Below are 24353 nucleotides of genomic sequence, written 5' to 3' on the forward strand. Positions count from 1 at the left end.
TGGGCAGTCATTGGGGTGGTCTGGCTGTTTCTGATTGAGCTGAAGTAACTGGAGGCTGATCTGTCCTTCCCATCACACTGTGCCATCCCTCAGGAAAGTTGTTGGTAAGTTCATACTGAGTCTGGGCAGCGTGAATCCAATGCTCTCCCCCTGCTCAGCCTCAAGTCTGGCACCAGCCACCTCCAACGTAGTCATTCATAGTAAACGTAAAGCAATTCCCCTATTGCTTTGTATGTGTGTCCGTGGTGACAGGTGCTTTCTGAAGGGCGGCTCCCACAGTCATCCTCTTGTTCATAAGTACTCTGCATTGTCTACAGTGACTTCCGCTTTGTGTCTACCTAGTATCCTCTGCTGTCACTCCTGTCTTGAGAGCCCTGTGGAGACAAGTGCGAGACAGGTTCTTTCATATCGCTGGGCCTTCCAAACATGCGCTGCATCTGGAGGCCCTGGCCCAGCTCATTCCATTTGCAAGAACCAAAGATCTGCGTGTCCTCATGGACCATTTACCCAACTTGCTTCGGACTCTGAGTAATCACAAGAGGTATGAAAACCAAGGCCATTGGGTGCTTTCCCCCTTCTTGGTGTCACTTGTCTATTTGGCACACAGAATGAAAGTTAAGGGAAAGCAGCATCTGACATCTCACTGCATCAGTAGATGCAGCAGCAGCAGGTCTGACTAGAGCAGCCATTGGCTGGAGAAGTGCATCTCTGCATGTAGATGGCTGTGGTTGATGCCCTGAGAGCAGTGTTCTAGTAGAGTGGCCTCCCCAGAAGCTGTTTTGCAGGGTCTAACCAGCGTGAGGTGATGTGGTTTCTGGTCTCCAGAGGGTGGAGGGGACAGAGTGCCACTAAGTGTTTCAATAGAACAGTCTTCCAGAGAAAGCACCAGGCTCTGTATGTCACTAGTGCTGAGGTGGGAGGCCCTAGTTAGACCTCAGTGGAGAGACCTGTTGTTCCTGACGGTGGGATGCTCAGAGTGGCCAGTGCCCTCAGCAGTGATCTGCCACCTGCTCTCCTGCTGCAGTTGGATCGTGGCGGACTCTGTTTCAGCAGCCTTGGCAGAGTCAGCAGAGGAGCTAGCCTCCTGGAGGAAGACCCTCCTGCGGTCCTGTATACAGTGGCTGGCTGTGTCCTTCAGTGGCAGGGAGCCAGAAGACGAGAACACCCAGGAGCAGGAGAAGACAATGCTGCTCCGATTAAGCGAGTTGTTGGTAAGTGTCTCTCCTTAGAGATCTTGGCTGCATGCTAAGGGGACAGCAAGCCAGACAAGCCAAACTTCAGAGGTGCATTTCTAGCTGTGTGCTGCGAGTGTGGCCTCATAGGGCATGAGAGGAGCCACAGCCGGGGCAGAGCTGGGGTAGGAGGGCCCTGAATCTGTAAGCCATCTTTTATCAGGAGTGGCATCTACTGAGATGTTATAGTCTGTATCTTGATTAGTCTGTTAGTAGGGTGGTTTCTACTAGTTAATGGCTTTGTTAATAGGGTGATTTCTATTAGTTAATGATAAGCCAGCCTTGCTTCTTAGTGCATTATTGATGTATATTGATCATAATGTATCAGCCTTGCTCTGTCTCTTGGATTTGCCTTGCTAATGAATATGTTAGGTGTTGTTCTATTGTGCATAAGGAATGGCTGTGTTTCATGTGGCTTTACTGGAGCGGATGCTTCTGTGTTAGGTAAGACAGGCCTCATGGGATGAGTTGGGGAAAGTTTTACTAGGTTTGAAATTCAAAGTTGACAGTTTAGTATTTCCTTAACTGTTTTATAGGAACTGCTTTCCTATCTTCTGGATCACTTTGTTTCTAGGAAAAAACAAAAAACAATCTGTTACTCTTACCCTCACTCATCAGTACATGGTACCCTTTCCTGTGGCTGACTTCAGGGTGTTTGAGAATGTGGGTTGAACAGTTTGCTTATGATAGCCCCAGGCCTTCCATCCCTGGTTTCTGAAGCATTGGCTTCAGTGAGCCATTTAGTCTGCAGATTGGCAATTGTTAGAGAATTTAGAAATGCTCCTTGTTTATTCCCCTCTATTAAAGCACCCTCCCCTTTGAGCTGCTTGGTGGTGGTGGTGGTGGTGGTGGTGGTGGTGGTGGTGGTGGTGGTGGTGGTGGTGGTGGTGGTGGGTGGTGGTGGTAGTGGTGTGTTTTGGTTTTTTATGCAAATAGTGTCCCCAAAGTTACTGTTAGCTCCAGAGTGTGGCATAGAGTTTCCAGGCAGGTACCGTGTATTTGTCCATTGTAACCCTGAGCAAAGCTCCCTCTTCAGGAGTTGAAGCATGTAGGGTTTTGGTCAGGGCAAGTGTTTGCTTGAGTGGCCACTTCAATCTAGCTGTTGTGTTTTTATTCATGAGTTTATTACAAATCACCAAGTGGTATATATCATACAAAGCCCACGCACGCACGTATGCCTGTGTGTGTAAAACGTACAGCCTGTACTTCTGACTTAATTTGTTATGTCATAGGTTTGTGAATTTAAAGTAAAGGGAACCCAAAAAAGGCATAACTTCAATGTGTGTTCTTCAGTGTGGCTTCTCTGGGTTAAATACTTTGCAGGCATGAGAATGAGTAACTAGGCTTTTGTTTCTTAGTAGTAATCCGTGTGTGAGATGTCTACCATCCTTTTCCTCAATCCCATGATGAAAATTTGAACTTCCTGGGTTTTGTGATCATAAAGCTAACACATGACCATCCCTGCTTAAGAAACCAGTGGTGCAGAGCTGGGAGGGAGCCGAGAGGCCAAGGGCAGGCTTAGCCTGTGTTCCCTTAGCTCCATCCACAGCCCCCGCCTCCTCCTCTAGGAAAACCAGCAGTGTGAAAATAAGAAAGCATTGCGAGGCCATCCCACCGTGTTAGGTGAATGAATACCCTAGAGAGGTCGTGGATCTCTGCATGCATGTGTTTGCAATAACTACCTTTAAGTGTTAATGGAGCTGTGTCCGTGTCATGCATAGCCTGCATTTTCAGGCATTGGTTTTGTTCTGTTTTTAACATGATAGCATACGTTCAGGCTTTCCCCCCACAGCAGTGTCTGTGGACACATTTTGGTGTTGGCAGTGGCGCTGACCTCCTAGTGAAGTGTGCTTAGCACACACTGTTGAGACCTGTGCGTGGCGTCCATGATTTTTGCTGTTAAAAAGAGTGCTGTAATGAGTCCTGCGTGGCTACATGGGTGACAGTAGCAGGCTCTGTTGGGCTCTCAGCCTATAGCTATAGCCCATGCAAGGAAGGCAGCATGACAGGGACGAGTGGCTACCTCTGTAAGGAGGTGGAGAGGGGTGAAGTTGTGGGTTCAGCCAGCCTTTTCCATGCGCGCACGCTGGGACCCATGGAATGGACCATGCTGCCCTTTAGGGTGAGTCCTTCGCACCTCAGTTAACCCAGAGTAGAAACTCCCTCACAGAGATGCCCAGAGGTCTGACTTCTAGAGTATGTAGGTCCCGTCAAGGCAGCGCTAGCCATCGTCAGTATGTGCAGGTGAGTTCCTGAAGGGCAGCTGCTGCAGCTAAGGATGGATGACTCAGAGCAGTCCCTCAGTGGAGGCGTGCAGTGCTCTGGAATTTCCTTCACAGCCTTCACAGGCACTGAGGCCTCGTGTGGCTGGCCTGGTGGAGGAGACAAATGTGCACTGTACTCAGCTGGTGCCTCAGGGCCAGCATTGAGCCTCGTGTTTCACAGACATCTTCCCTTTGAACACTGCTTCCTGGGTTGGGTTAGAGAATCCCCTGAGAATCCACCTGTGCCCTCTGAAAAGGAGGCATGGAGATGTAACAGGGTCACTAAGGAAATGTCCTTTTGCACGTTTGATGTACATGGGCGTGCTAATAAACCATCTGTGCTACTTTTTAAAAAATAACAAAACAAAGGGTTGTAGCTCAGTGGGTAGAGCTCTTGCTCAGCTGGTACAAAACCCTGGGCTCCATCACCAGCACTGAGTAAACAGAGCCTGGTAGCCCACACCTATAATCATCACTCAGGAAGAAGGGCAGGATGAGTAGAAGTTGAAGTTAACTACACTTTGGGACCCTGTCTCAAAGCGGGGTCTGGTTTGGATATTTTGTTTGTATTTGCGGTAACTCGAAGTCTGTGTGAGTTAGTCCTTGTTTAAGATCATTGTGGTGTCTCTGCCCTCTTAGTCTCAGCGGGAATGGTTGTAGGTGGCTGGGGCAGCTGCCGTGGACTGACAGACTTAGTAGGAGGGATGGCAGGGTTCTTTGTGAGCCTGATTCAGAGAGTCGTAAGAGGGACTGGAGGTAGCTCAGCTGCCCCTGGAGACTCAGGCTGGAGGCTCCATGTTTTCAGCTCACTGACATGTTCCGTGTGCGTTTTTGCTTGCCTTTTTCTAGCATGCAGTTAAGGAGGTTGACCCTGGTGACTGGCAGCAGTTTGTGAAGACAGGACTCAAGTAAGCTGATTTCATTTCCTTGCTGCGGCTTATAAAGATAGGGGTGTTCTGACCGTGCAGTCCTTTCCCTTGTCGTTAGCCTCAGTCACAGAGCTGCTGTCAGCCTTGTCTGTGAGAAGGAACATCTTAGAAACAGGAACATGGAAGGGTATGCTATGCTTGTTGTGATGCAGCATTGGGGGGAGATTCAAGCCCTCCCCAGCTGTACAGCAGGTTCAAAGCCAGCCTGGACTGAGTGAGACTTTATCTCAAGAAAGCAAAACAGGCTGGCAAGATGCCTCAGTAGGTAAAAGTGCTTGCTGCCAAGTCTGACCATGAGTTTGTTTCTGGCCCAGGATGCACTTGGTCTTCTGGCCTTTATATGCATGCTGTTACATGTGCACACCCACATGCAAACATACATTGTAAGTAAAACTGAAATAGAAAAAATAGATTATAACTGTACTCAAACATGATGAATGTCACAGATGTCTGTCATTCCTAATAATTTTTCATCTGCCCGCCCCATATTTGTCTCCTTCCAAATGTGCTCTGCTTATCTTGTTTTATTTATTTGTTCTTGTGGTACTGGGGCTGAGCCTCTGACCCTACAAATGCTAGGCAGTATTTGATCCACTGAGTTTTATGGCAGAGAGTGTCCCAGCACAGCGCGTTATTGCGTGCCTGTGTTTGACCTTTTGAACACCCTTGTCATTCTTCTAAACTCAGCTGTTTCTAATTTAAAAATATATAGATGTGAAAGTCATCAGGCCTCCCACTGAATAGATTCCATCTTTAGACAGTATGGTGGTTTATTTCACAGTACCCTGCCTGCACACACCAAGGCTGTTCCCTAAGCCATCTCCACTATTGTGGCCCCTGCAGTGGCTCCCACATGTCTGTGGGTGCACACTGATACCCATTGTACACACATGCTGGGGGACCTGCTGACTGCTAGTACCCATCCGCACACTGACTGCCACTAGATGAGCAAAGTTGGGTGACTTTGTGCTCCCAGCAAGGAATGTATAAGAGTTCATGTGACGTCACTCACACTTGCTATGGTTCAGTGTGGGTGTTCAGAGAGTCAGGAAATGGTGTATAGTGCCTATAATCTTCATTTCCTGATTACTCATGGCAGCCAACATTCAGAGAAAATGTTACACAGGAGAGTGAAGGGTGGTTCCAGGTTCTAGCTCTTCTTCTTCTACTACTATTACTACTACTGCTACTGCTGCTGCTGCTGCTGCTGCTGCTGCTGCTGCTACTACTACTACTACTGCTACTGCTACCACCACCACCACCAGTACTACCAGTACTACACTACTTCTTCCCCCTCTTCTTCTCTTCTTCCTCCTCCTTGTCATTCTCTTCTCCCTCCCCTTTCCTCCCTTCCCCTTCCCTTCCTCCTTTTTTTTGTTTTTTGTTTTGTTTTTTTTTTTTTTTTTCATAGCCCAAGCTGCCTCCAACTCTGATCCCTCATCCCAAGTGCTGGGATTACAAGTGTAGGGACATCCTAATGCTCACACAGACTGCAGGGATTTCTATAGTGGGACTTTTAGTGGGTTGGAAGGGATTTAAGACATAGTTTGGTGTAGTTCAAATGGCTGAAGGACCAAGGCTGACTGAGAGTGTCCACTGCAGAGGAGCGTCCTCAGACTCGGTTCTGCTACCTGCTGGGTCAGCTAAACAAAGAGTTCTTTTGATGTCTGTCACAAAGATGATTGAACCATGTGCCACATAAGATGGTCTGGTCAACAACCGTCTGTATGCAATGGTGCTCCCACATGAGGTTGTGGCTCCTAGAAATGTAGCTGTCTTAGTCTATTCAGCTCATTCTGTGATGTCTGTATCATGGCAGAATGTCATCATGGTGTAGGTTAGTGATCCCTGTCGTGGTGTACAGATAGGACTGTGATGAAACAAGTACAATGCGTGTCACTGACAGAACCAGGTGAGGAGTAACGCACAGTGCACGTTTGTGCTCCTGCTCCTTTCTTAAAACCAAACTCACCTTCGTGCACTCTTTCTCTTTGACTGTTTCCCAGGTTTCGGTACCAGGACCTCACCTTTTTGAGGACCCTGCTTGATGCCATAAAGCTCCTGTATAGTCCAGAAAGCTCTGGGCACACAAAACTGGTCCAGCTTTCAGTGATGCACATGATGCTCACCCAGCATTCTCTGTTTCTGCCAACCATGTTGACATCTAAAGAAGAGGAAACTCCAGACAGTCCAGTAAAAGGTGACCGCGCACTCCGCCAGCCCCGCTCAGCGGTGGCTGTTATCTTCCACTTTCATCCACACAGCCATGCACACAAAGTGCTTCCCCCATCTGCTTTCAGAGTACATACTAGAATATCTGTCTATAAAGCCAGGGACCAGGCATGCTCCTGTGTCTTAAAAATGACCCAGAAGGGGTTAGGGATTTAGCTCAGTGGTAGAGCGCTTGCCTAGCAAGCACAAGGCCCTGGGTTCGGTCCCCAGCTCCGAAAAAAAGAAAAGAAAAAAAAAAAAGTGACCCAGAAGTTGCCACCTGTTTTGAAGGCTTTGCTGGTTTACAGAGGTTGTGGTGGCGCTCATGTGGTCCTGTCAGGAGCTGGTGTTAAAAGTCTGGGAACTGGGGACATTGAGAGCGATGGGAAACAAATGTGAACATTTGTCCTGAGAGGAGTGGATTACCTACAGTAATGTTGTAGGGAAGATTGAACCTGAGCTGCAAGGGCTTAAACTTATGGAGATAACTCATTCTATAGAAGTCTTTCCAGGGACTGGAGAGATGGCTCAGAGGTTAAGAGCACTGACTGCTCTCCCAGAGGTCCTGAATTTAATTCCCAGCAACCACATGGTGGTTCATGACCAACTGTAATGGGATCCGATGCCTTCTTCTGCTGTGTCTAAAGAGAGCGACAGTGCACTCACATACTTTAAATAAATAAATAAGTGAATCTTTAAAAGAAAAGTCTTTCCAGCTAAGTTTGCACTGTCTCCGTTGGCTTGCGCTTTGTGCTCACAAGTCCTGAGTGCAGCAGCATAGTCTGCTTTGAATGTCTGATGACAGTTCCTGCCCACTCACAGTAACACTGTTTAGAGAGAAAGCCCTCACCCCCAGACCTTACACATCAGCATGGGGTTGATATGTCATAAGCTACTAAGTCGAAGACAGAAACTGTTAGATGCAAAGTATTGGTACAGATAGTTAAAAATGGGCTCCATGCTCCGTGCAGGCAGTAGTATACATGCTGGCGACTGTGGTGGGATAACTGGGGAGATTCTTGGATTTTAAAATCTTGGGTTTCTTAAAATTGGTGGTGGGGGTTCTGGATCCTGAGCCTGTGCCCTGTGAGTCCTAGAAAGATGGTGATTGTGAAGATGTGTTCATTATAAAGGGTGCCTATGATCCTGGAGAGGAGGCTGGTTGCTGGATGGAGGCCCAAAGCCGAGCCTTACTCAGAAAGGACAGCTCAGCTCCCCAACTTGCTGCAGGCACCCCACTCTGTGAGACTGACTCCATGGTGCTTGTCCCTGTTGTTTCTTGCAGAAACCCTGCTGGACCTGATGTCCACAGTGGTGAGGATGTGCCCTTCTGTCTGTGAGAGCAGCCACTTTGCTGTGCTCCTTGGGACCTACAGTGCCACCCTCAGCATCTTGGGTGAGGGGGACCTGATTGCCAGGCTGTGGGCAGGGCTGGTGGGGTGTACCCTCTTGTTGAGTTGAGATGTTCAGCTTCCTGAAAGAGGCCTTTATTTGCCCTCTAGACCAGAAGATATTACTTCTCCTCCGTGCATATGAACAGCACAGCCTCAGTCTCATCAGTTTCAGGTGAGCGTTGGGTTGACAGGCGGGCATGAGGAGCAGGGCACTCGCTGGGCACCCCAGGCCCACCCATGCAGCCCTCGCCACAGAGTAGATTCAAGCTTTAAATCCGAGACTTCATTTCTTTTATTGTTGTTGTTTGAAAGTTTTATTAGCATTTATATTTCCTTATGTTGTATGCATGTAGGCATATGTGTGGCGTGTCCATGCCACAGTGCACACTTGGGGGGTCAAGAACAAAACCTCCTTGTATTTGTCAGCAGGAACCAGACTCACAGCATAGCACCTGCTATGTCTCATGGGCCTCTGTGGGGAGCTGTAGGGGAATCTCCAGGCAGGGTTGACTGAAGATGTGTGTGGCAGCCCGATGTGTGGGCAGCAGGAGGTCAGGATCCTGTAGCTGCTTTAGCCTGCCTGAGAGCCACATACCATCACGTAGAATCCCGGCTCTTCTTCAGCAGCCAGCGAATGAGTGGCCGTGCAGCTCCCCCAGTCTTTCCCGTGCCCCTTCTCCCCAGTGCACAGGACATGGCAATGTAAGCTATGGGACCATTGCACAGGTTAGGTAAATCAATGCATGCACATGGGCTCAGAGTCTGGCCACACACATCAAGAGCCTGTGTGGGTGCTGACTTATGCCAGCACTAGCGGTCCCTGCACCCTCAGCAGCACTGTCAGCATGCTGATCTCAGAAGCTGTGTTGGGGAGAAGTGATAGAGCACGCATGCTTACCCAGAGTGGCCCTGGGCATGAGCTGTGTACTTAGAGTACATGTTGGGGTGGTTCTCGTTAGTTCTGTTCCTGCTGAGTCCTACAACCAGTCTGCTTCCCTGTCTGGCTCTAGGGTTCTGCTGTGGGGTCCAGCAGCTGTGGAACATCACAAGACATGCCGGAGCCTGGGCAAGTCGCTTTGGCAGCAGCCAAGCGTTGGGGACATCCTCCGCTTGCTGGACCCAGACCGGATGATGCAGACCATCCTGCACTTCCCGCAGTACCGGAGGCTGCTTCACACTGAGGTGGGATGCGCTTTTCTCCCTTCCTCCTTGCCATTCCAACCTTTACAGAGGTACAGTGTCTGCCCAGTGTCCATCCCTGAAGCCAGGTCACAGCAGTCACACTGTTTCATTTATTACCCCACAAGCTTGAAGCAGCTGTCGAAGATCCCATTATCATGTAGAACTGCTTTGCTCTATGAGCTCTGACCGTGGGGTCAGCATTCAGATGATAGATCCATCAGGTGATGGCATGCTGTTGGCTTGGACTGTTTCAGGACACAGGGGAGCCACAGGTGTTTAAGGACAAGACTGCCAGAGTGGACCTCAGCGGCCTCTATGACCCCTGCTTTCTCCTCCACCTCTTTGGGGAACTGACCAGGCCAGGTGAGTGTGCTGCCTTCTACAGTCAGGTGGCAGTTAGTTGTTGTCATGGCCTAAGTCAGTCCTGAATCAGAAAAACATCCTGTTAGGGTTTGTGTCAGTCGGTCTGTCTGTCTATTTGAATATATGACTGGGCTCTTTAGCACTAGATCCAGGGACACAGTGGCACAGTCCCCCTTGCCATTCGTAGGTCTCCAGCCCTGAACTGAGCTGCTTTCTCTCCCTTTCAGTCATTATAGACCTTTGCTGGTTCGTTGGTTGGTTGGTTAGTTTTTAATTAGTCGTTATTTCTGTGCATGGGATGTTTGGCATGCCGTCACAGCACACATGGAGGTCAGAGAACAACTTTAAGGAGTGGTTGATGCTTTATGATGGCTTCCAGGCATAGATTCCAGTGTCAGGCTTTGCAAGAAGCACCTTTGAGTCATCTCTAAGGCGTCTGGCCTGCCCCTAGGTTTATTTAATGTTATGGTCAAGGTCTTTATCTGTACTTAATTGGAAGAACAGGGGAAATTGTTCTATCCCCCTCCCCCCAAATTAGAATTTAATTATTTTTAGTGTTGGATAATGCATTCAAATTTTGGAATTTAGGTGATAGAAGAAATAATTTAGGGCACACAGTAAAAGCTTCTGTGTCTGACTTCTAGACGTGGTTTCCTTTTTATTTACGTTATGTGTGTATCTATGTGCATGGGTGTAGTCCAAGGCCCCAGCAGTCTGTTTGCAGTTCCCCAACAGACACATATTGCTGACTTGGTCCTGTCAGGCCCCGGATTCCTCTGTCTTGCTGCTGCACTTTCAGCCCTTTGTGGAGACAGGAACCTGTTTTCATAACCTTACTACCTCCCCTCTTTAAGTCCTTGGCCAAGAAACAGGGCCAGCCAAGGCTGTTTGCAATGTCAGTGACAGATGTTTTTTCCACAGCAGATCTTGTGCTAGACAGAATAGGCCTGCAGTCTGCAGCTCCTGACTCATAGCTGCCAGGGCAGCTGGCACAGCGTGATGTAAGTGCCACTGCCAGGTGCCCCGTGTACCAGCCGTGAACTCAGCTCTGCGAGGAGCCTTCTACAGTTCCTGACTGGGGACGCCATATAAAAAGAGGCTGAGGACCACTTCCTGGTGTTCCTGGGGCAGAGCCACAGTACCATCTATGTCTGCACTACACCTGGGTGCTTTGGTCATTGTCTTGGCTAAGCCATCTCAGGATTTTAGAGCTGGTTTTAGGTCAAATTACTGTTCAAATGGTTCTTAAAACAGAACAGCCTTTATCACCACTTTTAAATAGCCTGTTATATTTTCAGCCCCCAAGGGCAACCCTTTTTTGTAAGTACAAAGCCAAGACCATAGAGCAAGTCACAAAATAGGAAGTTGATTTTTCCTCATGGTCATGTGGAAAATTCATTTGTCTGAGAATGTCAGTAGTCATTAGGATTATCCAAGCCATCAGAGCTCTAGCTCTTCTCATTGAGTGTAAATTAAATGTTTAGACTGTTCTCTCTCTCAAGTACATTCCATTCACGAATATGTGTTAGGTTCTATCTCATTTGTTCTCCAAAGCAGTATTCGTTTTATCTGCAGTTTGATGCTTTAAAAGTTTTTAGTTCTCTTTCTGCATCACAATTCATCAATTGTTAGAAATTGGGCAGTTGAGTCCATAGTTACTGGAACAGTCACCTGATTGATCTTTTCCCAGGCTTTACTTCCAGTCTGCGCTTTAGTATCAGGTGGGTTGTGGTAAGTGGTGCGCCCTTACCTTGGCTCTGGTTTTAGCTGGCGCGTACGCTCTGTACACTTAATGAAAGCATAGTTGTGATTCAGCTCTATCTTTGCTAAAGGGCTCATGCCAGACTGTTTATCTCAGTTACCCTTTCAGCCAAATGGTTTTGTTCATGCCCTGGGTAAGAGGCTAACCATAGTACAGAACATTTCTCCCTTCTCAGTGTCTGTCTTAGGTTATCTATTGCTGCAATGAAACACCATGACCAAAAGCTCCCTCTTCCATGCCGCAGCTCATCATTCAAGGAAGTCAGGGAGGGAGCCTGGAGGCAGGAGGATTGTGCAGAAGCCATGGAGGGGTGCCGCTTACTGGCTTGCATCCCCTGGCTTGCTCAACTGGCTTTCTTACAGTTCCCAGGATATCAGCCCAGAGACCTATCATGGGCTGGGTCTTCCCAATTTGATCACTAAGAAAATGCCCTACATACAGGCTTGCCTACAGCCTAATCTTATGAAGACATTTTCTGAATTGAGGTTCCCTCCTTCCTTTCGGATGAGTCAAGTTGACACACAGCTATCCAGCATACTTGGCTTTTGTACTGTTGTTAGACCTTTTATTGCCTATAAACTTCATGATTGTTATTTTCCCTCAGTTTTTCATAGTTTCCTTTGTGTCTCTGCCTGTGCTGCTGGAGCTCCTTGGCTGCATACAGTCCAGCCTGGGTCAGCTTGAGGGAAGCATGGCCCTTGTTTCTGCAGGTTCTTCTTAGGCCTTAGTCACTCCCTAACCTCCTGCAAGTTCCCCTGCTGATAACAAGTCATCGTGGCTTTTCCATGATGGTTTTCCCACTGCATTTGGGCTCAAATAGTTTCTCTTGCAGCCCTCTGAGTCACCGATCTATCCTTTGGTGTCTGATCTTAGTCCTAACCCTTGTGCTTTCATGTCCAGCGCCCCAGCTGCCACCTCCCGAAGCTGCTGGGATCCTCGCCCTCTCTATCCTTGTCTTAGCATGCACATCTTCACTTCAATTTCAGTGTTACATTGATGACAGTGACCCAAAGAGTGCTCATATACAGCACTCATTTCGGTTTGTGTCATTAGTTCCTGATTGGGTCATGGGCCATTCAGTCTAAAAAGCATCTTTATGGGGAATCATCACCAGGTTACTCATTAATCATCACCAGGTTACAGCTCTCTTCCTGAGTTCTTGGACAGAATTACTCCTGGGGAAAACTCTGAGTTCCCATTAAAGTAAAGCTGACAAGGTGTAGTTTTGTTGGTGAGGGTCAAGCTCTGAGCTATTTGGATAGATTTTCCTGTGTATGTGAGCTGCCTTAGTTAGGCTTTCATTGCTATGAAGAGACACCATGACCAAGGCAACTCATATAAGGCAAACATTGAATTGGGGCTGGCTCACAGTTTCAGAGGTTCAGTCCGTTATCGTCATGGCAAGAAGCATGGCAGCACGCAGTTAGACATGGTGCTGGAGGAGCCAAGAGTTTTACATCTCAATCCAAAGGCATCCAGAAGCACAGGAGGCCTCAAAGCCCACCTCCCCAGTGACACACTTCCTCCAACAAGGCCATACCTCCATAGAGTCACTTCCTGTGTGCCAAGCATAGTCACACCACACATGAGCCAACGTCTTACACTTTCTCCTGGCAGTTGGAAGGGCCTTGAAGCCTGCCGGATAGCAAATGGATGTCACCCAGCAGGCTTTCCCTACTGTGTCAGTGCTGGGGGTCATCCCATGACTTTGTGTGTGGTTGGCAAGGTGTCTGCGCCTTAGCTATGTCTCGGCCCCAGCCTCAGCAGACGGTTTCCACTGTTGCTTTTGTTTAAGCTAGGAGAACCACTCTGCAGGTGGGGGTTTGCTGTGTGTTTAAAGAATAAAGGAGCAAGGTTGCCCCAGTGGAGTTGGGGAAACCCTCTGTAAACTGAATGGGCCCAGGCCCCACTTGCTCTGCCTGAGTCTCTCAACTCTCTGTTCCTTCTGGTACTTATACATGGGAGGCTCAGGCTGAAGAAGGTAGAACCTGGAGCCAGGGCCCGTGCTGTGTCCCATTCTGTTTATGTGCTGAGATTTCATGGTGGACCTTGGTGTTACCCTCACTTTCTCAGCCTTGGGGGCATTTGTGGTTAGAACTGACCAGTGCCTTAGAAGGTAATGTTTGCCATAGCAGAGAAGATACTCTTTCCTATCTCAGCAGCTGAGGAGACACTTGCTTTCTGTGTCCAGCTTGTGCAGCTGGCATTGGTAAGATGTAAAAGAAAGTGAGTCCTGTAAGTTGTACAAGAATTATAAGACTTGGATGGTGTGTTTAATGCTATAATTTACTTTCTGTAGAGTTTGTGGTGGATTGTCGAAAATTTTTGGACTCAAACGCTCTGGGTCTAACTGTGGCAGCCCTCAGCAGCTATGACCCCCAGATGCGAGCTGCGGCGTACTATGTCCTAGCAGCCTACTACTCACACCTGGAGGGAGCTCGCTTCCGGGAACAGTCCCAAGTGAGTAGGAATTGGAGACCTGTGGAGAGGAGGGTGCAGCTGGGGCAGGGGTGGGGTCTCTCATGGAGAACTTATGAGTGAGGGGCCACTGCCGAGGCACAGCCCTTCATATTGGGAGGCTGTCCTCCAACCCCAAGGCCCAGAGGAGAGTGGGGAAGGCTCTCCCGAACACTTTTCTTGTGGCTAGACAGAATGGCTTCCTTCTGTTGAAAGTGTCTTTGGTGTAAACTCAGTGGTAAAGGAGGCTGTCATCCGCACTACCTGACCCCCAGGAACCCGTACCTCATGGTGGAGGAGGGGAGGGCAGGACTTTCAGGGCATGGTGTTAGGCTTCTCTCAGCCCACCATAAGGCAGAAAGCATCTCTGTCAGGAAGGCACACAGTGTCCTTCCCGCTGTGGCTTCCTGTTTGTCCCTAGGGTGGCAAAGCCGACCCCTTCTGAAAACGCTTCTTTCCCTTCTGCTCAGGTTCTGTACCTGCTGGACGTTGTCCGCAATGGGATTCAAGCTCCAAACCTGAGGCTCCCTTTCACTGTGGCCCTTTTCATTGCCAAAGCAGCAGCGCAGATCTTGAGACCAGGTACGCTGACAGATTCTGCTTGAGAAAAAACAGTTTGAATGAATGATGTTGTGTGAGTCCAGGTGGGAAGTCAGACCCACGAGCTTCTTGACTCTCCAGCACCCCTGCCTCCAGGATTGCTGTAAGGGGCAGAGGAGTTGCACACTTCAAAGCCCTGCAGGTTGCCTGGCATTGCATGCGTCTGATGGAGTTTGTAGCTGCTTGTCTGACACTGGCTCACTGATCTGCACTTAGCAGGGGCTGCAGTGTGTGTGGTTCCCAGTGCTCTTCTGAAAAGCATATAAGTTACTGTGTAAGTTAGAACGCAACTCCTGAGAATAGGGTCACCTCAAGGGGACATGCAAGTCACAGGGTTTGACTCACCTCAAGGCCTTATCTGGGGTTAATCAGAAAAAAAAAAAAACAGTAGAAGATTGATACTGTTGGAGACCCCAGGGCTCTGTTAGTCTAGCAAGGTTATAGTCTCAGCTGACAGAAGGACCCAGCTGATTCCCCCACCTTCTCAGCAGCTGAGGTTCCTGGGGATCTAGCATTTCTTAAGCCTGTCAGTTAGTGCATAGTCAAGTTGCTCTAAAAGCCAGACATGCTGTTCATCTATTCATATCATTTATGACAACTTTCCCTGCCTTGGAAATTTATGGAAGAAGCAAAGTAATTCTCACTTTGCCAACTTTAAACCCTGCTAAGAGAAAATGCTGCAGAGAGGAGATGTCTGTAGCTGTGGTCACCACTGAGTCTGAGGTGCCTGGGTATAGCCGTCCATATCAGTCCTTATACCACAGGTCTGTGTTGGGGACCGGTGGCATCCTAGCTGAACTTTGAGACTGTAGCCGGAAGAGTATGCCCTCCCTGCCTTGTCTGAGCCTTCTTCCTGGGTCAGCCCTTTGCTAGGAGAGGCTAGAAGCAGGCAGTGTGGGCGCTATGCTCTTGTCTCTATGGTCCAGTCCAGAAATGGTGTCTAAACCAGGTGGGAAATCCCTCGTGAGGGAGTGGTCTCAGGTATCCAATCAAATCCTGCTTCTCGGGGACAGGTGATCAGGAGATGGATACAGAACCTCTGCTGGGTAGGGATTCATGTCCAGTTTACTCAGTGACCCCATCCCCCAGTAACACACTGCCAGACTGTCCCAAGAGGCTATCAGTGACCATGTTCCTGTATTCTCAGAGGAGCACATGTACTGGAAGATCAGCAAGTTCCTGCTGTCACATGAGAACTTGAACATGAACAAACTGCCAGGCTTCTACCAGTTCTTCTACAGCTCTGACTTCCAGGTAATGGTCCCCAGAGACCCCTGAACAGGCATACTCAGCCACACCGTCTTCTGCTTTCTTGGTTATACAGCTTACTACCCTGTCCCATTGCACAAACAGTGCAGAGCGAGGTCAGACAGGAACCATTTGTGCTGCCCCACATAGCCAGACACACTTCCATGTCCTGGCACTTCTTAGACTTGACTTTAGAAGTCTGTCTGAGTCCAGAGACCTCCAGCGTCTGTCCCTCTTGTGTCTCCTCGATGAACCCCTGACTCAGTATTGCATACTCTTCTCTAAAAGCCCCGCCCACTTACACGGGGCTTGGTGTTTCACTTGACTCGGGTTTGGATTTCGGGGCCGATTATAAGGCTAGAGCTTTGAGCCATCACCCGAAGTCAGTGGTGTTTGATTGTCCAGTAAAAAACTCTGACTTATTTAACAGTACTTTCTTGTTTGTCTGGCCTAGCAAAAAACTGAACAAGAATGGGTGTTAGAAATTCTGCGACAGGGGATTAGAGACAAGCACTGCTATGAGCTGTGTTCCAGAAGAGGGGTGTTCCACATCATCTTGTCCTTCTTCAGTAGCCCCTTGTGTGATGAAGTGGCTCAGGTGAGCGTGTTCCCCGGTTCAGTGCACAGAACACTGTGTTCTCTGTTGTCCCTCACAGGCTTAGTGGGCGACATCTGGTTTTGTTTCCTGAGAGATGGTTTTCTTTACAGCCTCCTTACCGTGTCCAGGTGATGGGAAGAAAGGCCTCTGCGTCTTTATCAAGGGAAGGGAGCTAATCAATGGTCACAAGCCTGTAGACAGGGCCAAAAGCCCCACATTCATGACAGGAGCCCTCTGCCCCAGCTTTCCGTATAGCATCTGGAAGTGTAAGACCTTTGCAGAAGAATCCCAGCCCTTAGGCTGAGGCAGGAGGATTACAAGTTCAGGGCCAGCCTGGGATGCATAGCAAGAACCATGTTTCAACTAAACAAACAGTCACACTGTGTATTGTTTTATTGATTAATGCCTGTTATATTATTTTTGTGCAGTTTACTTTTTGTTTTTGAAACAAGATCTTACTTTGTAGCCCTGGCTGGCCTAAACCTGCTCTTCATGTGGCTGGCTTTGAACTTAAGCATTCCTCCTACCTCTCACATTTATAGGCATGGCCAGACTTGCAGTTGACTCTAAAAGGTTTATATGTAGTCCCTAAAGTAATAAGCACTGGACATGCATCCTCTTTTGTTTTTGCAAGGTCATAATTTACCGTGTCCTTTCCTGTCACTATGCGGAGAGTTGGGACTACATACACTCAACTCACACTCACATACACACACACACACACACACACACACACACACACACACATACACACCACACACACACACACACATCACACCATACACACACACACACATCACACACACACACTCATCAGAAACCAGTGACTTTACCCTTGTCCCCAGGACCGAGAGCTAGTTTTTATGTTTCTAAATACACAGACTTTTGGGAGAAGTAAATGGGAAGAGGCTTAGGTGTCTGGCTTAATTCTTAGCCTGACAAAGCCTTGCTTCTGTTTATGTAAAATGTGGAGGGGCATAACCGGAATAAGCAGTAAGTAATTCCACTTGTAATAAGTGGAATTTGAGTATGGCTTCTTGTTTTCATAGTAGCGGATTCTGTGGTGCTTGGAAGCAGTTGAGGATAGTCCTGTGTTGATGGCTCCCTTCTGGGTGGGGTGGACAGGACAAAATGGACGACCAGTAGCTCACAGTAGCTAGAGATTCTAGGGTCTGTGCCATGTCCTAGCTGGACCATCATCATCTGATCTGCGTGGTTTCCATGGTGTATCTCTGCTGTGGGTCAATTCCTTGATGGATTATCAGATGTGAGGGCTTCCTGACTTGACTGCTGGATGTTATTTGCATGCTGATACATCTTTGAAATCACTCTTTTGGAACTGAGCCTTGTGGCTAATGCTCCCAGACCTCGAAAGTCTAGGACCATTGTAATTCCCTGTCTAAGAAAATATTAAAAGTTTAAATAGAGTGAGAGGGAAAGTCAGTTTTGGTCAAGTAAGTTCGTTTTTCCACTAAGAAGTGACTTGTTGGGCTTTTCAGAATTGGATTCTGGAAATCCTACAGAATGTCGCCCACATCCCCAGATCTGCCTATGAAGTCATACGTGACTATAGCCTTTTAACGTGGATTTTACACATCCTTGAGAGCAGGTAAGTACCTTCTAGATGAGCTGTCAGCTCATGATTCCTCTAAAAGGTTAAGTATGATAGACTGTGCAGTGGTGTCCCCTGATGCTCTTGTAAGCTTGCAGTCGAGCTTCTGGTAATGGCCAGATGCCTCTCTTGGATTACCTCCTGAGATTCAGTGTCTGCTCTGCCTCACGTGGAAGCATAGCTGCATCCACACTGGCGAACCCCACTGGCCTTCCTGTGTGTGGCGTGTCACACCCTCCACTGGGGTCAGCCTCTAGTTCTAGACGGCTTATTGAGTGCCCAGTGACCTGCATGAATTCTCCACACGATGCACTGGAGGGATTGGAGCAGACGATTCCTTGTCAGTCCTGATAGACTCCATCACTCTGGGTCTCTGAGAAGGCTGCGGTTCCTGACACAGCAGCATTACCACGAGGCTCTGCCTGTGAGAGTGCCTGGACCCCGTCACAGGAGGTCTGTGGCATTGCCATTTCATAAACCTGGTGTTGCAGAACATGGCTGCTCGTTCTCTTTAACCAAAGGAATCAAATGGTCTTTTTCTCCTAATAGAAAAACTAGCTGTTCATACCTGGAAGTAAACACCATTGGAGATTGACATTTAGAAGGGCATCTTCCTAAAATTTCTTTTGCAGACTTAGTGCTTGGTTCTTATAGTCACTCAGGAGGCTGTGCCAGAGTACTCCAGGGCGTTGGAGGACAGTCTGGGCTATAGTGCAAGATCTTGTTAGAAAAACAGAATAAGATCGAAGAGGAAATAACAGCTTAAACCTTGCCTTCCAGCAACTTCAAGACTATTCAGATTTTTTTCAGAAGGCATAATTGGCTAGTCGCCTGTCCACTATAACTTTGTTTATAACTCAAATTGCTACCACAATCACAATGCTATGCCTACTGTACTGTGGGGGCTTGAGGTAGTTTTCTGCTTAGAAAGTGGTCTGGCAGCCTCATCCTGGCTTGAGGCTGCATTTTTACGTCAGGCACTGTCTTAGTTAGGGTTTTACTGCTAAGGCAAATCTTATAAAGGACAACATTTCATTGGGGCAGGCTTACAGGTTCAGAGGTTCAGTCCATTATCATTAAGGCGGGAACATGGCAGCATCCAGACAGTCATGGTGCAGGAGGAGCTAAGAGTTCTACATCTTCATCTGAAGGAAGCCAGGAATAGGCTGGCATCCTCAGGCAGCTAGGTGGAGGGTCTCCAAGCCCACAGTGACATACTTCTTCTAACAAGGCCACACCTTCTAATAGTGCCACTCCCTGGGCCAAGCATATGCAAACCGTCACAGGCACCATGTCTTTACTTACTGGATGTGCTCTGTGTGAGGGATGAGCAGGTCGGATTACTGAGGGCAGGACTGTTACCAGAGTTATGTCTCCTTTGTGGTCCTTGTCTCACCTTCACAGTGATCTAGGTGTTGCCATGTTTGGTTTCAGATTTGTAGAGACTCAGTTGCTTTCCAATGTGATCTCCTTGCTACACACCCTATGGGTGACCAACCTGGGCAGCAGAGCAGTGGAGGAGAGAAGCCAGCTGCCTTGCCAGACTGACTCCCATGAGTCTGAGAAGATGCTTGCCTTGCACATGGTCAATGAGTTCCTGTATGTCCTCGTTGCACTTACAAAGCATCTAAGGTGAGCCCACCCCTGTCATGAGATCCCCTACTGTGCAATCCAAGGCTGTGGGGGTTGTTGCTGCTCACTCCTTTCTGTCACCTGAGCTAAGGTGTGGAATGGATCATGGCAGAGGGCCTTGTCAGCATCAGGACATCTGCTGTAGCAACATCTTGATTGTCCTTTAAGCCTCCAAGGTTCTCAGGGAGGCCCTGAAAACTTAGCCAACTGTTAAAACCCACAGTGCATGTGCTAGGGCAGTTTTAACATCTGGGTTGCAACCACCTCAACTTCACCGTGCTTGAACAAAATGAAGACACAGAAAAGCATGTATTCTGTGAGCTTAGCCTTAGCCAGGGTGCTACAAGCTGTCCTCATACCTCTCCAGCCTCCAGAGATGCACGTGTCAAAGCATTTCAGTCCTGTCAGCTGATCTTGGAATCAGGCTCTAGGTTTCCTCTGGAGAGCTAACTTCTCCTCAGATTCATTATTGGAGAAAACACTATGTATTTAAATTTTCCATGCCAGGAATTGACTTGTGTCAACAGGGTAAAAGTTTGACTTCAAAAAATGAGGCTCTGGGGGTTGGGGATTTAGCTCGGGGGGAGAGCGCTTGCCTAGGAAGCCGCAAGGCCCGGGGTTCGGCCCCCAGCTCCAAAAAAAAGAACCAAAAAAAAAAAAAAAAAAAATGAGGCTCTGAAGGTGTTTTTTTTTTTTTTTTTTTTTTGATAAGAAAAAGCAACTTGTTTCCTGTTGTCCTAAATTAACTTAGTTCTGCTGGGCAACCGTACCTCTTCCTTTGGGGTTCTCTGGCACATTGCTGTCCAACATTTGGAAATGACAGTTTGGTGTTTAACCTTGTACTGTAGCAGGTGATAGTAAAAGATCAGAAAGCTCTCTTTCCCGCACTGAGCATCATTAGGGCTTTGCCTGTCAGGTGGTACTGAACCGGGCCTGCCGGAGCTGGAGAGGAATTGGCGTCCTAGGGTAGAAGTATACCAGTTACTGCCATGGTCTGACCCTCAGTCTTCCTACCTGGCATGCCTCTTGAGCCTAGCTTCCCAAAGTGGTTTCTCTCCTTCCAGCACAGAGTTCAGATTCTAGGTCTCTCCAGAGTACCTCACTTTCCTGTGTCCTGAGCCCTCATTTGTTGTCTGTTAAAAGAAGTGTGGTTTGTGTGACCCAGACTGCCTTGGGTTGGTCAGGACAGGGTCAGTGTCTGCTCCGTCTATGACCTTGACTTCCAACAGGCCCACCTTGGCTTCCACCCAGCTGATGGACTTCTTCTGGACACTTGAGTCTGTGCTGAGCTATCGGGCCACTGTCATAAAGACCTTCAAGGACATGGGCCGATTCACTGTGAACCAGGTGACACTTTCTACCAAAGATGTCCTGGTCCTCTTACACAAGTGGAGCCTCATTGAAAGAGACACAAAGCTCCAAGGAGAGCTGAAAGCAATCATTGAGCAGCACCAAGCCAAGGACCTAATGAGTAAGTCAACCTCCTTGCTGCCCCAGCCGCCTGGCTCCCCCTGGAGCAGCCAGCATGCCTGTCCCTTAGCTACAGTTCCAGGGCTGACAGGGCACAGACATGGAAATGGGGACCCAGGGAGAATTCCAGCCTCATTGCCTAGGGGCCTTTTTTGCCTTTAGATAAGTCAGTACCCATGTGTGCTAGCTTTCTGTCACTGTGACAAGGTTCCTAAGAAGATAATTTTACCGGATCAAAGATTTTATCCTTTGTGTGTTTCAATCTGTGGTTGCTTAACCCAATGACCCGGGCCTGTGTCAATGTAGAATGTGATGGTGTGGATCCTGGGAGAACAAAGTTGCACACGTCACAGCAGCTAGCAAGTGGAAAGAGGGAGGAGAAAAGGGAATCTGAGATCAGATACACCCTTGAAGGGTGCACTGCCCATGACCTACTTCCCAGTTTCCATGCCTGTTAAGCTATGAGCTCATAAATGTTTTAATCTCTCCACCCTCCATAACCATTCCTTCAACACTGCTGCGTTGGGAGCAAAGCAAAGACACAAAGGCTTTGGGGATGTATAAGGTCCAAACCCAATATGAGAGTGTGGAGGTGCTCCCTATAGAGCGTGGAGGTGCTCCCTATAGAGCGTGGAGGTGCTCCCTATAGAGCGTGGAGGTGCTCACTATAGAGTGTGGAGGTGCTCACTATAGAGAGTGTTGGTGCTCACTATAGAGAGTGTGGAGATGCTCCCTATAAAGTGTGGAGATGCTCCCTATAGAGTGTGGAGGTGCTCACTATAGAGTGTGGAGGTGCTCACTATAGAGTGTGGAGATGCTCCCTATAGAGTGTGGAGGTGCTCCCTATAGAGTGTGGAGGTGCTCACTACAGAGGAGTGCCTACCCTGACTTGTCTTCACCGAGTCCTGTGCTCTGCAGTCAGAAGAACAGGATGGGGAGGCCTGGCAGACATGAACGCTTCCACAGTATTGTCACATGTGCCGAGCACCTAAGCTGGGCCCCAGAGCACCCAGCTGAACATGGAAGTGTGTTCTTGGTCCCTGTGCTGGGCAAGTGAGCACAGTGGCTCCCTGGGGCTGCTCAGCCAGTCTGGCCAGATGAGTAAGCCAGGTCCATGTGAGGCTCCTGTGTCACGACACAAAGGGTGCAGTGCTCTCTCAGGGCCAGACCAACCACGCTCACTCAGGAGCGACTGTGTGGATGTGGCACCCTCCAGCCTTCCTCCTCTTCCCTGTGTTCACAGAAATGCTCAAGGATAAGCACAGGCCGCAGGGAGCTGCCCGTGCCAAAGGCCCACGGGGCAGAGAGAAGAGGCGTGGAGAGCGGGAGGAGGAGACTGCGGAGCCCCAGCTGGAAGCATCTACTTTGGAGAAATGCAAGGACCTCCTGAGAGCCACACTGACCCACTGGGGGCCAGGTGTCCCCTTGCCTGGACCCACGCAAGGGTCTGTGGGCCAGGCAATCCCCAAGAGTAAAGCACTGGGCTCTGCGCATGCCGCTGTTTCTTTGGTGGCCGGCTGGGTGCTTCGGTCATTGGCCGAGCGTCCCCTCAGCAGGGCAGAGGTCACAAGACTCCTTGACTGGCTCAAGAGCCACATACTGCCACAGCCCATGGTCGTGGCTGACCTCCTCAAGGACAGTGCTGTGAAGACGGGCATCTTTAAGCTGTACAGTCGTCACTGCAATGCCCAGGGCCTGGTGGGGCCGGCACAGGATGTGGCCTGCAAGTTCAGCACGGTCATGCTGCAGTTGTTGGTGGCCCAGGGCCGGACACCTAGCCCTTTCCACTCGGTGGCAGAGGCCCTGTGCCTTGATTCTCTGAACGAAAAGGATGAAGCCAAACGAGGTAAAGTGGGCTGTTTTATCACAACTGGAGACATGTGCAGGGTGGGAGAGGTGGAGCTAGAAAAGTGTTCAGCTTGGCCCTCTGACATTTAGCTGGACCCTCACAAGGCTGGGAGTGACAGAGTGAGTGTAAAGCGAGAGGAGGTCTTTCTCCTTAATGACAACTGTGTTTATGATGATAGGCACCTTAGAACCTTAGGGTCCTCACAGGACACTCCACCCAACAGAGCAGAGGGACTGCTGTGCCCACAGTGAGCATGCATGGGTCCCCACATGAGCACCCACGTGGGCAGTTGTGTTTGGCATTCAGCTGGCATCCGGAGGCTTGGATGCAGGACTGAGTCAATGGGTGACCTGCTCTGGCTTTGGTGGCTGAGATGGAGTGGCAGGTATGTCGTCATGGGGAAGAATGGACTCTGTCACACGGAAGGAGAGGCCAGCAGGCTGGACTGTGACCTCACCCGATAGCAGAAGGAGCCCTCACTTTCTCAGGCAGCTGCCTATAAGCCTCACCTTTTCCTGAGTGTGCTCTTTGAGGTGCCAAGTCAGGGATGGCCCCAGGCGTGGGACCTCAGACCAGGATGCGACTTGGAGTAACTTTTTTTTTTTTTTTTTTTTTTTTTGGAGTAACTTTTTGTAAGGTGTATACACAATCATCAGAGGAAAGTAAGCTTAAAAATGATCAGAAAGGATAGCAAAGTGGAGATCCATTTGTATCCATATGCTTACCTATGCTTACACAGGTTTTGGCAGTTGTGCAAAGCCCTGGTGCATTGTGGGTGGGTGGTTTGCTTTCCATCTGAGCAAGTGCACGTCCTAATGGCTTTGTCTAATCTCCCAGCTCACGCAGCATTCCTGGTGTCTCTGTATATTAAGGACATCTGGCTGGGGGCCCAGCAGCCAGACACCTTCCTTGCTCACATCCAAACGGTCTGTGAAGCTTCAAAGGACATGGCACTTGGTGAGTCAGAGGCCTTGGTTGTGCTCTGCAGGGACGTGGGCTCCTCAGCCCAGAGCTTGACTCACTCCTGCTGAACGGAGCCCCAGCGGGTTTCAGGAGGCTTAAGCTGGTTCCGAGACATAAACTGATACATGCAATTATTTTCCAGCAAGAAAAGCTAAGAAGACTTTATTCAACTATCCAACAAGTTAAGCCCAGGTGCTGGCCTTATGGTCAGATCTAGTGACTGGGGCACTGCCAGGCCATGAGGCCTGAGGAGGCCTCAGATGGCCTCTGTCCTCTCTCCTGAAGCCCCTGACAGAGGGGCTAAGTGCTGCTCATGGATTGGTATTAAACTGAAATGTGAAAACTCTCATGTCTTCAATTGTACACGACATGTGTAAATTGCCTGTTTGCTGTTTTAAGAAGGTTGTATTAAAGTCCCTAAGGTATAAACTGCTACTTTGGGAAGACAGTCTATTTTTAATTATATTTCAAAGAGGAGTTTTGAGTTTTATAATGTTGTTAATAAAGAGCTATTTTTGTGAGTTGCTTTTGTAGTTCGTTTCACTTTACAAACTATTTTTGTTGCAGAGAGCTGCATTCCTGTTCAG

At 48.8% G+C, this 24353-nt stretch overlaps 1 protein-coding gene across 1 annotated transcript in view; it reads left to right on the forward strand.

Moving 5' to 3' along the window:
• Positions 1-24287, forward strand: part of Urb1 (URB1 ribosome biogenesis homolog) — a 60411-nt gene extending 36124 nt beyond the window's left edge. The window contains exons 23-39 of the mRNA XM_032900456.1: positions 343-541; positions 1025-1211; positions 4346-4404; positions 6432-6625; positions 7922-8032; positions 8139-8202; positions 9041-9212; positions 9467-9575; positions 13637-13797; positions 14265-14376; positions 15542-15648; positions 16097-16240; positions 17740-17849; positions 19287-19484; positions 20714-20955; positions 22198-22800; positions 23641-24287. Of these exons, the coding sequence (XP_032756347.1) occupies positions 343-541; positions 1025-1211; positions 4346-4404; positions 6432-6625; positions 7922-8032; positions 8139-8202; positions 9041-9212; positions 9467-9575; positions 13637-13797; positions 14265-14376; positions 15542-15648; positions 16097-16240; positions 17740-17849; positions 19287-19484; positions 20714-20955; positions 22198-22800; positions 23641-23834 (2966 nt within the window). The 3' untranslated portion in view covers positions 23835-24287. The remainder of the gene's footprint in view (positions 1-342; positions 542-1024; positions 1212-4345; positions 4405-6431; positions 6626-7921; positions 8033-8138; positions 8203-9040; positions 9213-9466; positions 9576-13636; positions 13798-14264; positions 14377-15541; positions 15649-16096; positions 16241-17739; positions 17850-19286; positions 19485-20713; positions 20956-22197; positions 22801-23640) is intronic.
• Positions 24288-24353: the final 66 nt, after the last annotated feature.

This window comes from Rattus rattus, chromosome 4 (assembly GCF_011064425.1).
Source record: "Rattus rattus isolate New Zealand chromosome 4, Rrattus_CSIRO_v1, whole genome shotgun sequence".
NCBI lineage: Eukaryota > Metazoa > Chordata > Mammalia > Rodentia > Muridae > Rattus > Rattus rattus.